Source organism: Phalacrocorax carbo, chromosome 11 (assembly GCF_963921805.1).
Source record: "Phalacrocorax carbo chromosome 11, bPhaCar2.1, whole genome shotgun sequence".
NCBI classification, from domain to species: domain Eukaryota; kingdom Metazoa; phylum Chordata; class Aves; order Suliformes; family Phalacrocoracidae; genus Phalacrocorax; species Phalacrocorax carbo.
This window is the reverse complement of record NC_087523.1, coordinates 545166-563475: the sequence shown is the minus strand read 5'-3', so window position 1 is coordinate 563475 and position 18310 is coordinate 545166. Positions and strand designations below refer to the sequence as shown.

Genomic DNA, 18310 nt, shown 5'->3' with positions numbered 1-18310 from the left:
CCTGCTTTCAGCACAAGAAGTGAACAGATTAAAATCAGCGCTAAGCTGATCCAACAAGAAGTTACACAACACACTGCAGCCCTCCACAGCCAGAAGCCACAGCCACACTCTGACTTCTCAGATACCAGACTCAAGCTCTGACAGTGGTCGGAGGAGCCGAGTCCTTCCACAGGCCAGTTAAGCAAATACGTAGGCATAGGCAGCATCAGGCAGGCTTGCATTGGCTCCTTTGGGCAGACGACACTTTGTGCCAACAGCTCTGACCAGAAGAGCTCTTCTGTAAACTTTGTGACTTCCAGGAGACCCTAGACAGAAGGTTTAAAATTATCATATTAGCCTGATGCCTCTCTGAAAGCAGACAAAAAATCATTGTGAAATCCTGTAGTTATTCATAGACGCATTAATACAGTTTTAGTGATGCTGCAGTTCTGGGGTTGTGAGAGTAACTCCGCTACCATTTGAATCAAGATTTGACACATTTGATAAATTAAGGAAGGAAGAAGTTCCTCTGCAAAGGAGCAGAGGAATCAGAAGGAGCAGGAAGAATCAGGAAAGGCAGCCTGTCCTGCAGCAGCACAAGCCACAAGAGTAGGAGAGGGAAACGAGAGAAATTACACACAAGTCAGAAACCACCTGACCCGTATCCATGAGCAAGCTGCAACATATGCAGAAAGATTACAGGCATCATCTAGGCAAGCAAATTAACGCCCGTTTTCTCCAATACTGGAGCATTTTGGAGCTGACTGACAGAGCTTTAAACTAATTTGGAAGGGGGAAGGGACAATACCAGGCTGGTCAGTGATGAGCAGTGGGATGGCACGCCAAAGCCCGAGGAGCTGCATGCTGGTGAGATTCTTCAGACTGCTCCACATGGCGATGGGTACAAAGAACTGCACTTGAAGTGTTTCTACACAAACGTGCACAGCATGAGGAACAAGCAAGAGGAGGTGGAAGCCTCGGCCCAGTCCCAGACATACGCTATCGTTGTCGTAAGTGAAACCTGGTGGGGTGAGTCCTGTGACTGGTGTGCCACAGTGGATGCTTACAGGCTTTTCAGGAGGGATAGGCGGGGCAGGCGAGGCGGCGGGGGGTGGCACTGTATGTAGCAGAGGAGCTGGAATGCACAGAGCCTGCAGCTGGCAATGCCACTGTTGAGAGCCAGGGAGATAGTCACAGCACCATCGTCACTATGAAAACCCATCGACCACCTTTCCTGCTCCAGAACTGGCTGCTAACAAAAGCAAATGGGACAACTTGTGCTTGTTGTGCTTTCTGCAAGGCCACAGGACCAGGTACAGAGCGCTGCCCCAAAACAGACGCACTGAACGCAAACCTCAGACAAAGTGCTTACACATCAAGCGTGCTCAAGTCTCAAATACCGCCTTGTCGAGACTGGAGGCTCGCAGGGAAGACTGTAAATGTGCCTCAGCTTCTGCATCTCTCAAGCAAGACTACCATTTGCCTGCTCTGACCTTTCCCTAGATGTTCAGCAACCTTCTGAGAATCATTACAAACTAAAGGAGCAAATTTTCACTACTGGAAGCAAGAGGGCAGTCATGCAATCATCACAGATGGGCTAACACTGCAGCAACAAAATTAACTCACTCACAACAGGGCTTCCTGACAGCAGCCACCTCTGGCAATGCAGCTGCTGCCTGGCTGGGTGAAGGCCACTAAAAAGATAGTGCCCCAGCCAAGGCCTTCACTGCTTCTCCTTCAGTCAGTCAAGGACACTTCAAAGATGGATGGGAGGGCAATACCGCTGCATGCGGGGTATAGACAGCCTTCACCGTAACCTCCTAGCTCAAGAGCAGTAATATTCCACATCCCCTTGACCCTTCAGTCAGTCTTGATGATTGAAGATCAACCCTGGCTTGTATTTCTTTAAAGGATGATGCGCAGCCAGAGGCAATAACAATCATGAGTGCTTGTAATTTTCCAACTAGCTCTGCTCTCCAGAAAGCTGTACCAATGGTATTAACACCTGCTTAGAGCAAGTGCATTCTCAACAGAAGTTGGAGGTACAGCCCCTTCCAGGAGCTCCCAATATTCCTTTTTGCAGTCTCGGCACTACTCTTTCCTTCATGTCTCCTCCTCATTTCCCTGTACCCACTTCATCCTGCTGTCTATCCTGAGAAAGTCCATCTTGAAATACCAGTAATTTTCAAAGACCCATCACTTGGCACTACACGTTCATTTAGGCATCGTTGGGTCCTAAGGACCTGCACCCTGGTCTACAAATTGCACCTAGCTTAGAGCTGCAGACCTGCAAGACAAAAGCCAGCCCCAGCCTAATATTTGACGCATTGAGGCCCAGATCCTTTTTCTTACAAATAAACTAATTTTTCTGGAAGGGAGACATTAACACCACAAGTGGAGTCAACTTGCATAAGGGCGTGCAGCATTTATGGGTTGACGCCAGTCACAGCTGAATTACGCTACTCCCTGCCAGCTGTCACATGCTCCGATTATACACTTGTATAATTAGACTGTGTTCCCAAGACAGAGTGAGGTATAGCTGCAAAGCTGGTACACAGCCGTCACAGCGATTGTAAGGGGCAAGCAAGCCACACCTCAGTTACTCTCTGCTTTCTCATTGGGAGATAGTCTGTAATGTTCAAGCAGCTGCCATACAACTGTCTACAATTACCATACCTTACCCTTTATATTGCATTATCAAACTTTGCAAGATGTTGGAAAACAGCCATTAGATGTAGCTACTTAACGGAGAGCCACCGCAGCGTGGTGCACCAAGTCTGAAGCCTGGTTACAGAAGTAGCAGCTTCTAGGACCAGCTAACGCGAACATCAGAAAGGCGGGGAACAAATCTTGTTTGGTATCTCAGAGACTATCTATTGGTTCCACAACCCAGAACGGATTTCAAGAGGATAGCGCTGCCAAAAGGCAGTGTCCTACCCTGATAAGCAGAGAGCAAAATCTAATCTAGTTCCCTTACTAAGTTGCCGTCGTTACTAACACACTCTTACACAAATTGACCTGAACTGATAAGCCTGGCATCAGGGGGTGTTCACATTCTATTATGTCCATCACAGAATAAAAAAAAGGAAGTGGCTGGAAGGCTACTGAGCCTTCTCACCTATTCACTGATAATCTCACGCCAGGTCACTTAAAGAAATAAAAATGCCCAGTGCTTCCCTCCAAATGTATTTGCCTGAGCACGCAACCAATGCTTGTCATCTGCCTAGAGAAGCCCCTACAGGACTTGTCTACATCAAAACAAATCAGGATTTGGAGACCAACCCCTTGCAATTCCCTGCCTTAGAAAGTGAAGAGTCAGTTGCACTGACTCCAAGCAGGAGGACAAAGTATCTTCGGCCAAATGCGTTAGTCCACATTGCGATAAATCTAATGAAAACTTGACTGAGTTACTTGGCTTTTCTTTAGAGTTCTTAATAAGTTGCACTACTTAACAGAGCCACATTCCAGAACCTGCAAAAAGGTAGTATTTCTGGTCCCCAGCTCTTCTGAGAGCCTTTTATGCTCCAGTCTGTCCCCATCCACAGACAAAAGCATCTGGGCCCCCCAACACTTGCAGGTGTGGCCTAAACTGGATCTGAAACGTATCACATACAGAATACCGAAGCCAGCAGAAGCTGTCTACACAAAGTACAGGTTAAATAAAAGTTTCTGATTCCAAACTACAAAATGCCTTCCAACAGACTAGAAGAATCAGGTGGTTTGGATTTTTAACTATGGTCCTGCACACAAGCAGCCTTCAGCCATTAATGCTTTGCACTTCCATTTCTTCAAAGACAAAATGAAAATAGATATACCTAATTAGGGAATTAAGCCTCTTAAAGCCTCCGCAGAGACAGGCAAGGGAATGCCATGAAAGCCAGGCCACTGATGCAGAAGAGTAATCTAGCTGCAAGCACAGAGCCCTCAGACACTCCAAAAATGTAAGCACGAGCTGAAAGGTATCACCCACCAAGAAGCAAGGGCAATAAAAGCAGCAAGAACCCCATTTGTGAGAGCAACCTCCACAGACTAGTGCAACCTTCACTCGAAGGCTGCAGTAGTGTAGCAGCAGACGTGCAGTTCCTCCAGTAGTGGTCAGGTTTTCTGAATCCTGGAAGGAAGGAACAAGAGAGACCCACCTGTGGAAACGCGATCCGTCCGAGCCTGGTGGGGATTGCAGAAGTCTCCATTGCTCCACACTTCACGTTTTGCTTACGGAGAAGTTCAGGTTTCTCCTCTAGCACCAGATCTCAGCGCTAACACCTTCTGACGAAACATCTGCCTTATTCTGCAGCGCAGCAACCACGAGGCAGAAGTTCTGCAACACCCCTCTTCACAACCACATGGAAAGCAGCTACAAAGATCAGTTTATTAACAGAAAGGGGGCAGTAGCCATGCTTTTCCATCATCAGACCCAGACCTGAGACCTCAGGAAGCACAGGTAGATAGCCACGGCAAGGTAGCCACGAAACAGTACGGGGCTAGGGCAGGAGAGTGCCAGCCAGCCACGGCACCGAGGCCAGGCGCCCTACGCACGCTAACCTGGTCATGGATGCACATGGGCCCAGGCACGGCACCGCGGCGCTCACCAGTGGCGGCTTCCAACAGCAGCTCCTCCTCCTCCTCTTGACCAGTCCGCTTGCAAGTTAACGTGATATAAATTTATACTCGGTGTCTCCACAAAGAAATATGAATTCCAGTACTGCCTCCAGTCAGCTTGGAGGGCTGGGGAGGCGAAAAGGGATGCTATTCAAGCAGTTGCTTTTCAGGATGCAAGCAAGATCACCTTATTTGCACGAGCGTTATAAGCCTGACCTCTCAGGAACCACATGGCTGACCTGCTTTGCTAGGGGAGACAGCGCTAGACTCAAAGCGAGCCTTAAGTAACCAGCCAGACACCATATGCTGAATTTCTCTGAACTTTATTGGCACTTTAGGAAGAATAGGGTATGGATTTTAACAACTCCTCCAAACAGGAAAAAAAATGCCTTAATATCAAGGCTCTCTCTCTAGACAAGTACATGGACCCATTAATTACTTCACAACCTTAGGGAATTGATGTTTTATTATAATCCAGTAAAAAGACTGGTCAAAAAACATCAACATAATTTACAGCAACAAAAAATAAAACTAGAACCTAAGCCAGGCAAACATTTGCTGAAGTACTTCCCTCCCTCCAAGAGGAGTAGTTATCCAATTAAACTGGAACATGGAGAGGGAGAAGAACAAGTTACCGTATTCTAACAAATAAAAAACGTGTCTACAAATCTCACTGTAATACTGAAAGCTTCTTACATTAGTTTTCTTGCAAAATATTCTTTCTTTACAATACAGTATACACTTCCAAGGGAAGGAGGACGATAAACATTTCCTCCATCCTGTGACTAATATTTTCTAATTGTGCATAGCTAAAGTATTGAAATCAAATATCATTAGATACCACTGGAATATAATACTGGTTAAGAAGAAGGCAGAGCTGAAACAACTACAAAGAGTTAGGTGGACTCACTGGCACAAGCCGTTCTATTCCTGTATCAGACCATTTGGAATTAGAACGATTAAAAACCCTATAAACAGAAGTCATGCCAGCATCATAATACGTGAGCTCAGCAGTGTTGTGTGACCCAAAGCAGAAAAGGTTTACCGGTTTATTATTTAAACACGTATTCCAGGCACCATACACCAGCTTGTTAGGAAATTGTTAAAATGTAATAAAGGCTTTTCTCGCCACAAATGCATTAATAGTTGCCATGGACAGAGCAGAAGTGCTGAGAACCAGCTTTAAAGCACCAAAACAGAAGTGTAAAGGTTGTCTGTTCCCCCAGTAATGAGACTCACACGGAGTCAGTGCCAATAACCCTTCAGTATAGAAACACACGAATCAGTTCTGACAAATTTAACTGCAATCTTTCATTTGTGACTTTCAAAATACTGAGGCATGTGTTTTTGGCCAACCAAAAGCTTACCATGTCACGTCCCCCTCAAAAGCATGCTGTGTGCAGGGCAATGAAGGGGGCTCCCACACGACTTATTTGGACATTTAGAAGCAACACACTAAGCTATGCTCCTAAGAGTTGGTATTTGTGCAGATCTCCACACAGACTTGTATTGCTTCCGAAAAATAAAATAACACAGCACTGGTAAGGTTGCTTCCAGCAGGCCAAGGAATTCTTGGGGAAACACTGCAGTTTAACACTATCATAAACATTTCTTTTTGGCACAGTCCCCTTTACCCCTCCCGTAGAGCAGGGAGCTGAAAATGCTCTACCATTCAGATGTTTTCCTTCTGTCACCACTAGCAGTGATACCATGCAAAGGGGGAATCCACAAAACTGAGAAAGTCACAAGATGTAGGATCATGCTAGGCAAGAAAATCAGACTAGCCTGATGACTTCCTACAGGGACAGGCTAATCCAAGGAGGGCAATGCAAAGGACTCCACTGTAGGTGGAATCCATTTTTGAGAGGCCTCTTCTGAAGTTTAATGTTTCCGCCTATGAAGGACCAAGGCAAAATCCAATTCAACCCTGAGCATAAATGGCTGCTTCCTCCCCAGAACTGGCAGGAGGGATTCTGGGTAGCTACAGCATGGATAGCTTGGAAGACAGGAGGTGATGGGTATTACAACAACTGGTACAAATGGCTCTCAGGACCAGTCTCACAAACACTAGTGTCCCATTTCCAAGAGTCGGAGCCTTCTGTTCACAAAGCTACAAAGGGGCAAAGCATCCTTATGGGGAAGAAAAAGCACTTGAGCCAGGGATCTGGCAGAATGCTAGTGAGGATTAAGGCAGCAATTGGACAAATATCTTAGGATCCTCTCCCTGCAAATGCTGCTTGAAGCCAGGAAGACAGATGCAGTATTGTACATGACCCAGATACAAGAGTAGTTTTTGGTCCCCAGCTGCTTACCACTTTTTATGATTGCATCTAGTTCAAACTAAAGACGTCTGAGCTACAGTAGATCTATACACAGTCATAAGGCACCAATGACTATGTGCTAAAAAGGCCTCTTATGGAAAAACCTGAAATCCTATTCACATGACTGGAAATATACTAGTTCAGCAAGGGAACACACAGATACAGGCATTTTTATACTTTCACGTTTCTAACTACCCCTTTAGGTTTCCATTGTCAAACTCAACAAGGAAGGCAATGTTCTCTAGCTACCTCTGCCTCACTGGTTACATTCTAATCAGACAAAATGACAGTGAACAGAGCCATTTACCAGCTACAAAACTTCTGGAAATCAGGGAAGTCAAGGCTCCAAACCACACTGCATCAGTGGAAATATTCCAAAGGCCTCCTAGTGATTAGGAAATTCAAATATCCATCATTAAACAACAAAAGGTAACACCAGCAGGAACACCACAGAATCTGTTTGGTCTGCTTATGTTTGAAGGACAAAAGCTTTGGTCTTTTAGAAAGTCCATATTCTACCTCCAACCCTTCTCCCCAAGCTCCAGCCTCCCCTTTTCAACTACATGATTCAGACCCTGTATTAGGCCAGAAATTCAGACCCTGGCTACTAAGCTTAATACTGAAGCTTGCGCAAGTTAGTAGGAAGGCACAATGTCAAACTGTTAGCACTTTACTGTATGTAATTCAGTAGAAAAATCTGCTGGCCTCCCCACCCAATGGGAGAGGACAGCAACACTTCAGAAAGCAATACAAAACTAAATGCAGTGAGACTTTACCCAAAGCCAAACAATTTCAGATTTGCCCCACATCATGTTTGTTTTCCCAAGCCACCCCAGGAAGATGTAAATACTATTCTTTCTTCTGTTGCTCAACTCCAGCATTTGCCCAAAACTCGATAAATAAGACCATGGTCACTCTTCTGTAGTGGTTCCAGCGTAGCACGATTACAAGTGAATGATGGGAGAAAGGGGAAAAGAGAGTGCAGGGCAGCAGTTGCAGGGGAGAGTTTACATGGACTCAAACTCATCAATGCGCTGCTTGGTGTTGCCCTGCCGAATCTGACGGAGGGTCTTGTACTTGTCTCGTCCCAGGCGCATGTTCTCTGCATGGATCATATCATTGGCTGTCTTCTTGGTTTCATCCCGAGCATTTGCCAGCTCTGAGGACAGCGCCTTCAGAGAAGGGGAAACAGACAGCAATGGGTTAGCGCATGCCAGAGACTTGAAGCTGGACAAGGAGGTTCCTTGCCAATCCTCCTAAAGATTCAATATCCATGGAGACAGGACACAGATAAGGCAAAGTGTTTACAGTTCTGGACAACCTGCTTTAGCTGACCTTGCTCGAGCAAGGAAGTAGGACTAGATGATCTTAAGAGGTCCCTTCGAACCTAAAAAATCTGTGATTCTGTGGAAGTTTTTAACATTCTTCCCTAACATTTGAAGGTACAAAACATCAGGCAGTTTGTCACCCTATTTGTCTGTGTCTAGCACGGTAAGGAACCTTCTCCAATGTTCAGAAGAACAGTGAAGTGTAGGGATCACTAAGGACAACAGCAGCACCTTGCAAAATCTGAGCAATTACTAGCCTTCTACCACAAAAGAAACTTGCTGCAGAAGATAAGTACACCTCTGTCACTCTGCCTATGCAAAAGCGAAGCCTGATGCAAGTCAGGCAGCTAGCTGGCAGTGTAACAAAATGCTTGGAAAGCATCAACACCAGGAGTTCCTTATGAGAAGGCGGTGCAGTGCTGCTCCCTCTATGCTGATCCCTAGTGGGCTGCTCTCATGGTCTTGCAATGCAACCCAGTCAGACAAGACAGTTACAGACAGCTGCTTGATAGGAACCAGACCAAGTTCTCTGATTCGTTGCAGCCAGGGCTATAAACAGCTGTCAGATGACTGGCAAGACTCACACAAGCACACCAGATCTGACAGATGCTGCTTTTTGGCACTGCTTGAAAATACTTCACTACTTCCAGTGAAATGGAAGCCAAGTGCCAGGAGACAAGATCTGCCTTTCTGCTCAGTGGTTAAGCAGTTATCTGGCAAGATCATGCTCACCCCTCTTTGCATGCTCACCCCTCCTCCCAGCTTTTATAAATGCCACTAATACCTCCCAGCTGCAGTTAACAGCAAGAAGAATAGAAGCAGCAGGCATATCCTCTGCTGCCAACTTCTTACCTTCAAGTGTTTCTGGACCCGTTCATTCTTCTCTGCTTCGGTGGTGCGCTCCTCCTCACTGCGGTCCTTGATGGTGGCCTCCGATCGTAGCTCAGCACTGGCTTCTGCCGCATTCTCATCCTGCTCATCATCATGCTCGTTCTCAGAGTGCATGGGCTCAGTGACGTGAGGGGTGCTCATGGCAGTCTTCAACTCCTCTTTGGTCCTTTCTAGGTCCTCCTGTACCATCTGTGCCTGCAGTAGGGCATGCCGCGGAGCGTTAGTCAATATAATCCTGAGTGCACAGACTTCTCGCTGGAACGCACAGAAGCGCTACTTGGTGCTTATTACAAGAAACCTCGCACCTCTTGCACACTGAAATGTTATGTTCCAAAGCTACTCAGCCACAATCATTTGCAAAACTTCCTGCTGGCTAACACTTCAGGGATCTGAAGAATGGTTATAATTCATGGAAAATAGGCTATAGGCCTAATTAGTCAAAATATTTCTACATAGAGTTAGAATAAGGCACTCATTCCACCAAGACAAGCCAAGCTGGGCAGTTACGATGGCCTCAAGCTTGCAGAAGCTTGCAGACACTCAATCTAGTGTGGTATCTAGTGTAGCAGTTTAAGCCACAACACAGAACGAAGAGCAACCCCACAAAAAATACTGCTGTTTGCTCAGATTCTGCTTTACCTTCTGTTGCCACTCCTGAGCCTCGCTCTCCTTCTTCTGCCTGGCCAGCTCCAGCTGCGAGATCCTAGCCGTGAGTTCTGCCATCTCAGAAGCCTGCAAAAGAAAGGCTTTTAGTGGGGACAAAACTAAAGTAATTGCTAAATGAAGCATTTAGTCCAAGTCCTGAACAAAAACAGAATCTCTGACATTTTTGGTAAACAGCCTTCCTGTAAACTTCAGACTTCAGTCCTACCCATATCTCCATGATGCAAGAGAAAAGGAAGCAAAGAAAAGTTTTGGGTTTTGTTGCCAGTTTTAGTTTGTTTGGGTTTTTTTCGTTTGTTTGTTTCCCTCCCCAAGCAGAGCTGGAGAACTCAGTTCTTTGAATCCAAACCAGGGAAAGCAACTAGTGAGCTCTACACTCTGTTCTCAGCATCACATAAAGAAAGGGGGTGGGTGGGTGGGGCAAAAAGCACAACAATCCAGATCTAGTGTACAAATACACTTATATTTAGGTATAAGTTCATCTGCTTGAGGCTAAAAGATAAAGAACCAGACTATGCTTCCTCACTATATTCACAGCCCGGTTTGCCTCAAGAGCTTAGATGCCTACCCTGTCACTATTTCCCTACTCGATTTTCAGCTCACCCACTTACCAGCTGTTCCTGGGTCTTCTGTTGATCATGGGATGCTTTCAATAGGGCCTCCTTTGCCTCTTCTGCTTCTCTACGTTCTTTAGCCAGTTTCTCTGCTTCCTCCTGAGCTCGTTTTCTCTCCTGTTCCAGCTCCATAGCTCTGCGGGTCTGTTCTTCCAGTTCTGAAAGAATAGGGAATGCATTTGAAGAGAGACGAAGTAAAGAACGGCAACAGAAGAGGAAGGTGTCCTTAAACCTATGTTCTAGACGAGGGCTTTACTTCAGAGGGACAGGAAAAGGAGAGGTGCAATCAACTGTCTGCTTTCATCTCCTACACATTGTAACTGGAGCTGGAAGGCTAAGAGCCAGGCCTTTTCCAAGCCAACGGATTACTCGCCCAGTTGATGTGTGGGGAAGTACCCATCCCAAAATGGCATCCTTAAAGGCAGAAAAGCATACAGTCTTTTGCTTGGACAACACCACACTAACACTGGCCAAACAATTAGAGTAATCATACCACAGCCATGGCTGGTGTGACTCCTGCTGCACTATTTGATCCCCTCCTCTACAGATGTGCTGGGATAAAGCTTCCAGCCAGTACATGAACAACAGCAAGGTACACTCGCTGCCAGAGAAGCATCTTGGCTGCCACCCATCTCTCTAATGCAACTCCTATTTCAGGGCTTACATTCAGCTTCAGAAGGCTAAACCAGGGCCCTAACGCCAGTTAGCACACAATACTGGAGAGCCAAATGGCTCAGAGATGCTCATAGCTTTACTGCTTGAACCCTTCTCACTCAGGCTGTGCATTTAAAGAAATATTGGAACATTTCATATTACCTTGCTGAGCTTTCTTGGTTTGCTCCTCAATTTGCTTGAGTCTCTCCATTAGCTCCTCCTTCTCACGTTCAATCTTCTCCTTCTCCTTTTCTGCCAACTCCCTCTTCTTCTTCTCATTCTCCAGCAGGGCTCTGATGAAGGGAAGTCATAATGCAATATCACATTAACGATTGCTCAGATTGGAGCACTTCCTAGCAAAGTCACAAGCACACAAGAGAGGTGAACTACAGCACTCAGCTGATGAGTTTTACTCGAGGCATGCCCCTTTATAGAACTGCAGAAAGAATGCCAGCAGAGCTTTTTTCATCTCCATGGCCAGTTCATAATAGCAGCAATACAAGGGAAATCTCCTTATATCAAGATCCATATTAGTCCCAATAAATAGATGGGCAAATCTTTAATAAAATGATGGTGGGTCACATTTATAGTGAGTGCCATTTCCATTATCCCACTAGATTTACCAAAGAAGGCAGCAACCTTCTCTCTTTTTGGCTTCGGCAGATTAAGGTGCTGCCAGCTATTTATCTAGCACATGATGCTGTTGTGCAGTGATCGACCAAGTCTGGTTAATTCAGAACCCTACCAACCTCTCCATCTGTTTCTGATGCTTCTCCTCCCGAGCCTGTGCTTTCATCTGTTGCACCTCAATGGTATCTGGTTTACGCCTGCGCATGTAGAGCTCATGGTTCCCCATGCAGAGTGCCAAGATTCGTTTGTTAATCCGTAATCGAGGGGCATAGAATACAAAGTCCTTGGGACAAGAAAAAAGCAGCATTAGACCTGTTCTTTCAGCATAAGACACTCTCTGTATATGCAATGTGCTCCTTGCCCCCAAGCTTTCTAGAATTGCTAGCCAGCTTTTAACAGCGCCCAATTCATCAGTGGTGGTAGTTGGACACCTGTCTTTCAGGAATGGAATTTCAGCCTGACAAATACACACAGGGCAGAAGTGCCCAACTTCTTGTTACAGTGTGCTGCGTCCCTAGAACACAGAGGGCACAGCGACTTAGCTTCAGTGTTTCATTACAGACACCATCAGGGGCTGGTTTACCGGGCACACTGAGACGGCGACTTCTTCCACCTTTCTTCCCGATTAGTTATTTAATGCAATGGTCTGGCCAGCCACATCATCTGTAATGTTTTGCCTTATGCCAGAAAGGGTATTCAACATTAAGTCAATGGATAAATAACTTTGTTTTGTTACAAAGGAGCAACAGCAGCAGGAAAATGCCTCCAAGCAGCAATGCAACAAGAATGACCAGGAGAACAGAAGGTATCAGCTGGCACAGGAAGTTAATATGCCTTCAAGATAACCAGTTACATATATTGTAAATTTGCAAGAAAAAAACCTCCCAGCATACCCTACAAAATGACCTGAAGCTTCAGCTTCAAGTGAGGTGAAAAACTGCAAAAGACCATCTCAAACACTACTAAAGCCAACAGGCTGCAAATGACGCATTCACAGCTAACGTAAGTGCCTCAGATCCCTAACAGCCTTGTGAGAGAATCTCAGCAGTCTTAGGAGAATCAGAAACCCTAAGCGAGAGCTTCTCCCTGCCACTGGCTTTGAACAGCTTATGGTTATGCTGAATAAATTTCTACCCTCCTAGCCAGAAACAAGTCCCAGCTACCACCTTACCGCCACTAGACCCATTCTGTGCACACTGGCCTGAACAGATCAGGCAGTAGAGCACTGCTTAAGTCAGTGTTGACATTACTGATGAAACTATTGTGTGCAATTATATAAAAAAAGATGATCGTTCAGCTAAGAAGCTGAAAGTTTAATCCGAATGTTGCTTCTTACTGGTGCTTTCTTGTCGATAGGCTTGATAACAAACTTCTTGTCATTGAATGAGATATTTCTGATCTCGCTCCAAGGGAATCCAATTTTTGGTGTTAACCTGCAGAAACAGAAAGCAAAAGGAAATGAAAAAAAGCCCCAAATCATTCCAAATTCTTGACTTACAATATAAAGCTCAAAGTTCTATCAAATGTACCCTCATATTTCAGTACTCTTATGTTGACTGGAATCAGTAAACAAAATTAGTCTTGCAAGTGAACTACAAACGTAAGAAGCAGTTTTTCAATCCCTTTTTTTTTTAAATGGAAAATAGAACTGGAGAATGTTATTTGTGGCAGGAAGACTAGGGATACAAGTAAAACTAGCTTGATAAGATTTTCCAATTGCTTGTATTTTGGGGGTTCAAAGCAACACATTTTATGGATCATTCTGGCAGTGTCAAAAACACAGCCAAGAATGATACAGAAATTATAGAGTTTAAAGACTTGAATTCCAGAAAAGATTAATTTTGAATGCCTTTATACTGGAAATGAGCTGAAGGCAATGATGAGGAAAGGGGGTTTATTACCTGTCATTCTGCTCATAGATGTTGAGTCCCAGAGCATCTACACCTAGCCAGAGTTCAGAGCCCTTCTTGTTTTTAATGCTGAAGTAGTTCACACCATACATTTCCAGATCCTGTGCAATTTTCAGGTACTCCAAGACAGCATCTTCTCTGCAGCATGCGAAAAGAAAACAGATATTCCTTTTTGAGTCTATAAGCCATCAGAGCAAGAAGGTGCTGTCTTCCTGCATGGGGAGAGCAGCAACAAGCAGGCAAAGGTTCCTAGCATCACCCTATTAGATAATAACAAACAAACACTGCAAACTCAGTTTTGTTTTATCAAGAGCAGCCAGCTGATGTGGACTAGCAAGGGCAGAGGCATGTAGACCTAGTTAGTCTGAGCAGAATAACCTGAATGTTAAACTCATCCTGAAGCAAGCCACAGACTTTTAAATGCATTCATACATTACACACTACTTGAAATACAGCGGTTTCACACTGGATCAGTTACCTAATCATTCCTCGATGTTCCTCATGCCACACCTGGATCCTCTCCTCCCATTGGTCCTTGTTAAGTTTATGCTGCTCCAGAACTCTGGAAGAGTACACGGGATGTTTGAGACCAGCCACTGCATTTATGCACACACAGTCACATCACTCTTGAATAAGGCTTCATTAAATACTCCATTGACATGACAGTTCCCCCACAAATATTCAGGAAAACCAGTTTTATTGTAAGGCTAGATGAAGACACACTGGTCAGTATTCATATTTCTGACAAGTGGCAAGTTGTATTCGGTTGCGATTCTCCTTGTAGCATTTCATTTTTTGGTTTTGGAGCTTTTCTCGCTACTTGTGATTAGAGTTTCTTCAGTAGCAATAGGATGTTTAAGATTAAAGCTCTTAAATGAATACTAATCCCAATCCTCGGAGAGGTACCAGGCTATATTTTATCCTGAACATTCCAGTCAAGACATCCACCCCCCGCCAAAAAATAATATAGAATCCCAAACTCTTTAAGGCAAAGGAGGTCTTAAGGCTACCCAGGGTCACTTACCTCTGTGGGAGCAGTTTGTCACTAGCAAGGTAGCCAGACTTGTGCACCTCTTTGTTGAAGTCTCCATATTTTGACTGGACAGCATAAGAAGCCAGAAGGACAGCTGTTTCTGGAGGGCAATAAATGTCATCATTCAGAATTGCCTCCTTCACTTGGAGGAAGAAAAGGCGCTGCGTGATATCCTGGATCAGCTCTTCTGCTACATCCTCCGGGTAGAATTTGGCACGGAATTTGAAAAGCAGGGGGCTTTCTTTGCGTACATCCTGTGCTGTTACCTGGAACAGAATTATCAGATTTTATAGACAACATACCAAGGGAAGGGGAGCAGGTTTATGAACAGGAAGACAAGCACGCATTAGAAAAAAAGTTTCTCCTTTCCAATGCAGAAGTAAGTGACCAGAAAAGCAAGGATTTTCAATTCCTTACTGCTAAATGCCTCATCACCTCTCCCCACAGGACAAACAAGAGACTAGTTATGATCAGTACTAAGTAAATTACTTTCCAGGTTTCTCTCCAACCAAGATGTTCACATGAGCACCACATGAGCATGTTACCAGGAGGGGTAACAGATCTGCCTGGATAACAAACAGGACTAGATGCAGGAGGACCAGGTCAGACACCACGCATGACCCCTTGTACCTTGGGAGAGGGTGCGGACTGAAAGAAAATCAACCCCAATTCACTAATCTTGCAGTACTTCAGGTGCATGGAGAGGCAAGAACAGATGCCTGACAGAAGTACTGAATTTGGCCCTGCCATCCAAGAGAAGGGAAACCAGGACAAGTGAAAGCTTGGAGGAAACATACCTTTTTGTTCAATTTCAGCCATGTTGAGAAGCCCTTGGTGTCCTGATACTGAAGTCCAAAAAACCAGACCTCTCTTAGGCCAATTGTCTTGACAACCTGGAAGAAAGATGATGAGCAAGAGTCCCAGCCAGATCGGCTGATCTCACTGGTGGCAGAGAACACATGAGAGGTAAGTTCGGACAAACAAAGATGGCCAGTGCCCTAGCCTTCTGCCTCCCCTGCTGTAAGTGCACATACACAGATGATAGGGTATCTGAGGGGTCTTAAGTGGGAGATGCACTGTATTCTTCCCTCTTCATCACCTCTTTAAGGCTTGTTGCTATTTATAAACAACAGCTGGGATGTTATTTTTCTTCATCTACTTATAATCCAACGTGTATAGCCAAAATAAGATGCAACCAGTCTGACAGGTGTAGTGTAAGAGCTGCCAGGAATCAGCAACACAGCTCCACTTTCAGGTATAGCCCTCATTTATCATCCAAAGGTACTACTCCTGGGCAAGCCATCAATCACCCTGCTAGGTTGCATCCTACTAGACTGTGCTATTTTAAGGTTTGTATTCTACTCCACTGATAGGTGTGGACAGACCTTTTGTGCGGCTCTAATGAGTGGTACCATTAAGAGGTACTGCAGAGGGTAAATCGATATGCTGTCCCTTGTGCCAGGACAAAGAGCCACCATAGAAATTAACTATGACCTTATGTAAGCTCTCTCCTTAGTCACTTCCCCAGCACGCCGTGGGTGCTATGTAAATAAGGGTTAAGAAGGCTTTACAGACCCACTGTAACAGGAGACAAGAGCCTCACGGGGGGGCAAGACTACTGCAGTGCAATGCTACCACTGGCAAAAAGGAGGGGGAAGTTTCTTGGTAAAGCCTGTTCGCCAGCACAAGGCCACAGCTTTGTGCCTGGGCAAGTCTGGGACATGCCACAGGGTGCAGCAAGTCTAGAAACTTCAATTCCCCAACATCTCTTCTGAACCCCCAGGAGCTGTTCCCATATGGGCAAACAAGGCGCTTGGCTGTCACCTCCCTTACTTGACAAGGAAGGGGGAGGGAGAAGACACTTGCCGTTAGGTCAACGCTGTGCCTTAAGTACAGCATTGTAAGCTGCTTTTAGATACCACCCACCCCTCAGCCTTGCTCACAGCTTCCCTCCTTCAGAGGGGCTCAGCAACTGGACAGCAGGGGATGAGCATCACCCTGGGAAAACGAGGTCACGGTGTCGTCCCTGCCAGGTAAGCTGAGGTAATTTTGTTCTGCCTTGTCCCATATTTTATGATTTCTCCCTAAATGCCTACTTCCTTTTAAATTACTTCCTTGTTGAGTTCTAAGGATGCCCTCTGTTCCCTTCCGATGCGGTCTAGCTTTCTAAGATACAACACCAAAGGTGTAGGTTCCCCACAAACACATTACTAGTTAGATTCTTTAGGGCTTGGATCAGACATTTCTTCTGGCCTTACAAGAGCAGTATTGGGGCTCTAGTTCCTTTCAGGCCAAAAACCCAAAGGGAGCTTTCAGCAGAGGCATGCTATTAGTAGCACACACAGACACAAAACCCATGCAAGGTCATGTAGTCTACGAGCACCTTCCCACTGGAGGCCATGAAATTACTCAGCTTGTCCTTGCTTGAGTACCAGCTAGATAGCTGGCCTAAAGCCCCTGTAAACCCAGGGGTATGTGGGGCAGTTAAGCCTCCACTTGTGCATATCATGTAGTAGGGTGCACACAGCTACGGAGACTTTCAGAGAAGAATCAGAGTTTGCTGTATGCATTGAAAGCACGTTATACAAGGAGAGGAAGAAAAGCTGTCCTAGAGCCTAAGGAAAGCTCTGTTCTCGGCAGCATTAACATCTGAAAGGGATGGAAGCTCCCCCCTCTGCTGCATGTGTCTGCTTGCCTCACTTCCATTTGTCAGCAGCTTACGCATGGGAATTCAACAAGCTGGACTGCCAGCAAGGAACTGAAAGGCATCACACTGAGGTCCTGCACAAAAGGACTTTTATTCCGCAGCAGAAGTCTGCACAGCAATAGCAGCGACAACGAGGGACTGGACAGAGGAGGGGGGGTGACAGCACAACACACAACATCACATCCCCAAGGTGCTACTGAATCAAGGGGCGGAAGGGGGAAATACAGTCCTCCCTCCTTCCCACATCAGCTTTAGCAGATTTAGTTCCATTTAGCAAGGGAAAAGGCATGAAGGAGGAACAGCTTTTTACAGCTGCAAGGAGTCTGGCAGGCAGTTAGGAGCTCAATTATGTTTGGGGGCTGTACAGCATTCAGAGCCCTGATGAACTGTGAGATGTTCCAAAAAGCAGTTGCTGGCAGTGGCTGAGGATGGAGAAGGGCTGGCACACAAGACAGGAGAACACACAGTACTGTTTAAGACAGACCACTATACTTATATACCTCAGGTTTACACTCTCAGCTGGAGAGTGACTTTTTTTCTGTGCCAAGGAGAACATTAAAGTCAGTCCCTGGGTCTTATTTAGCTTGCAGTACAAGGCTTAGTCTACAGGTGACAACAGATTGCAGGCAGCCTTAAAATCCAGCTGTCCCACAGCACCTTGACCAGCCACAACACAGCTCTTCATCTAGTACCATTAGTTTAAAATTCCACTTAGTGAGCAATAATGCCTCAGGAGAAGAGGTGCATTTCTGGTGGCTCGCACTTCACCTTCTGCAGACAGTCTAAGCATGCAGTAGTAGAATTTTTTTATTTATGTTCAGAAAAGAAACACAAGGTCTTCCAGATAACCTTTTCTTTCGCTTATCCTTACTCCATTTTTCCAGGTCTGCATGACCCCTCCCCTCCTGTCCTTCCCCTCAGCACTCACCCATCTCCCTCAGGACTATGTTCTTGCCATTGAGTGCTTCCCCACAGCAGGAG

The 18310-nt window shown here is 45.5% G+C and overlaps 1 protein-coding gene across 1 annotated transcript in view; it reads right to left on the bottom strand.

The window, feature by feature from the left end:
• Positions 1-7675: 7675 nt before the first annotated feature.
• Positions 7676-18310, bottom strand: part of MSN (moesin) — a 44189-nt gene continuing 33554 nt past the window's right edge. The window contains exons 3-13 of the mRNA XM_064462755.1: positions 15420-15515; positions 14614-14888; positions 14068-14151; positions 13581-13727; positions 13016-13112; positions 11799-11962; positions 11212-11342; positions 10393-10553; positions 9758-9850; positions 9080-9313; positions 7676-8071 (exon numbers count right to left, since the gene is read on the bottom strand). Of these exons, the coding sequence (XP_064318825.1) occupies positions 7907-8071; positions 9080-9313; positions 9758-9850; positions 10393-10553; positions 11212-11342; positions 11799-11962; positions 13016-13112; positions 13581-13727; positions 14068-14151; positions 14614-14888; positions 15420-15515 (1647 nt within the window). The 3' untranslated portion in view covers positions 7676-7906. The remainder of the gene's footprint in view (positions 8072-9079; positions 9314-9757; positions 9851-10392; positions 10554-11211; positions 11343-11798; positions 11963-13015; positions 13113-13580; positions 13728-14067; positions 14152-14613; positions 14889-15419; positions 15516-18310) is intronic.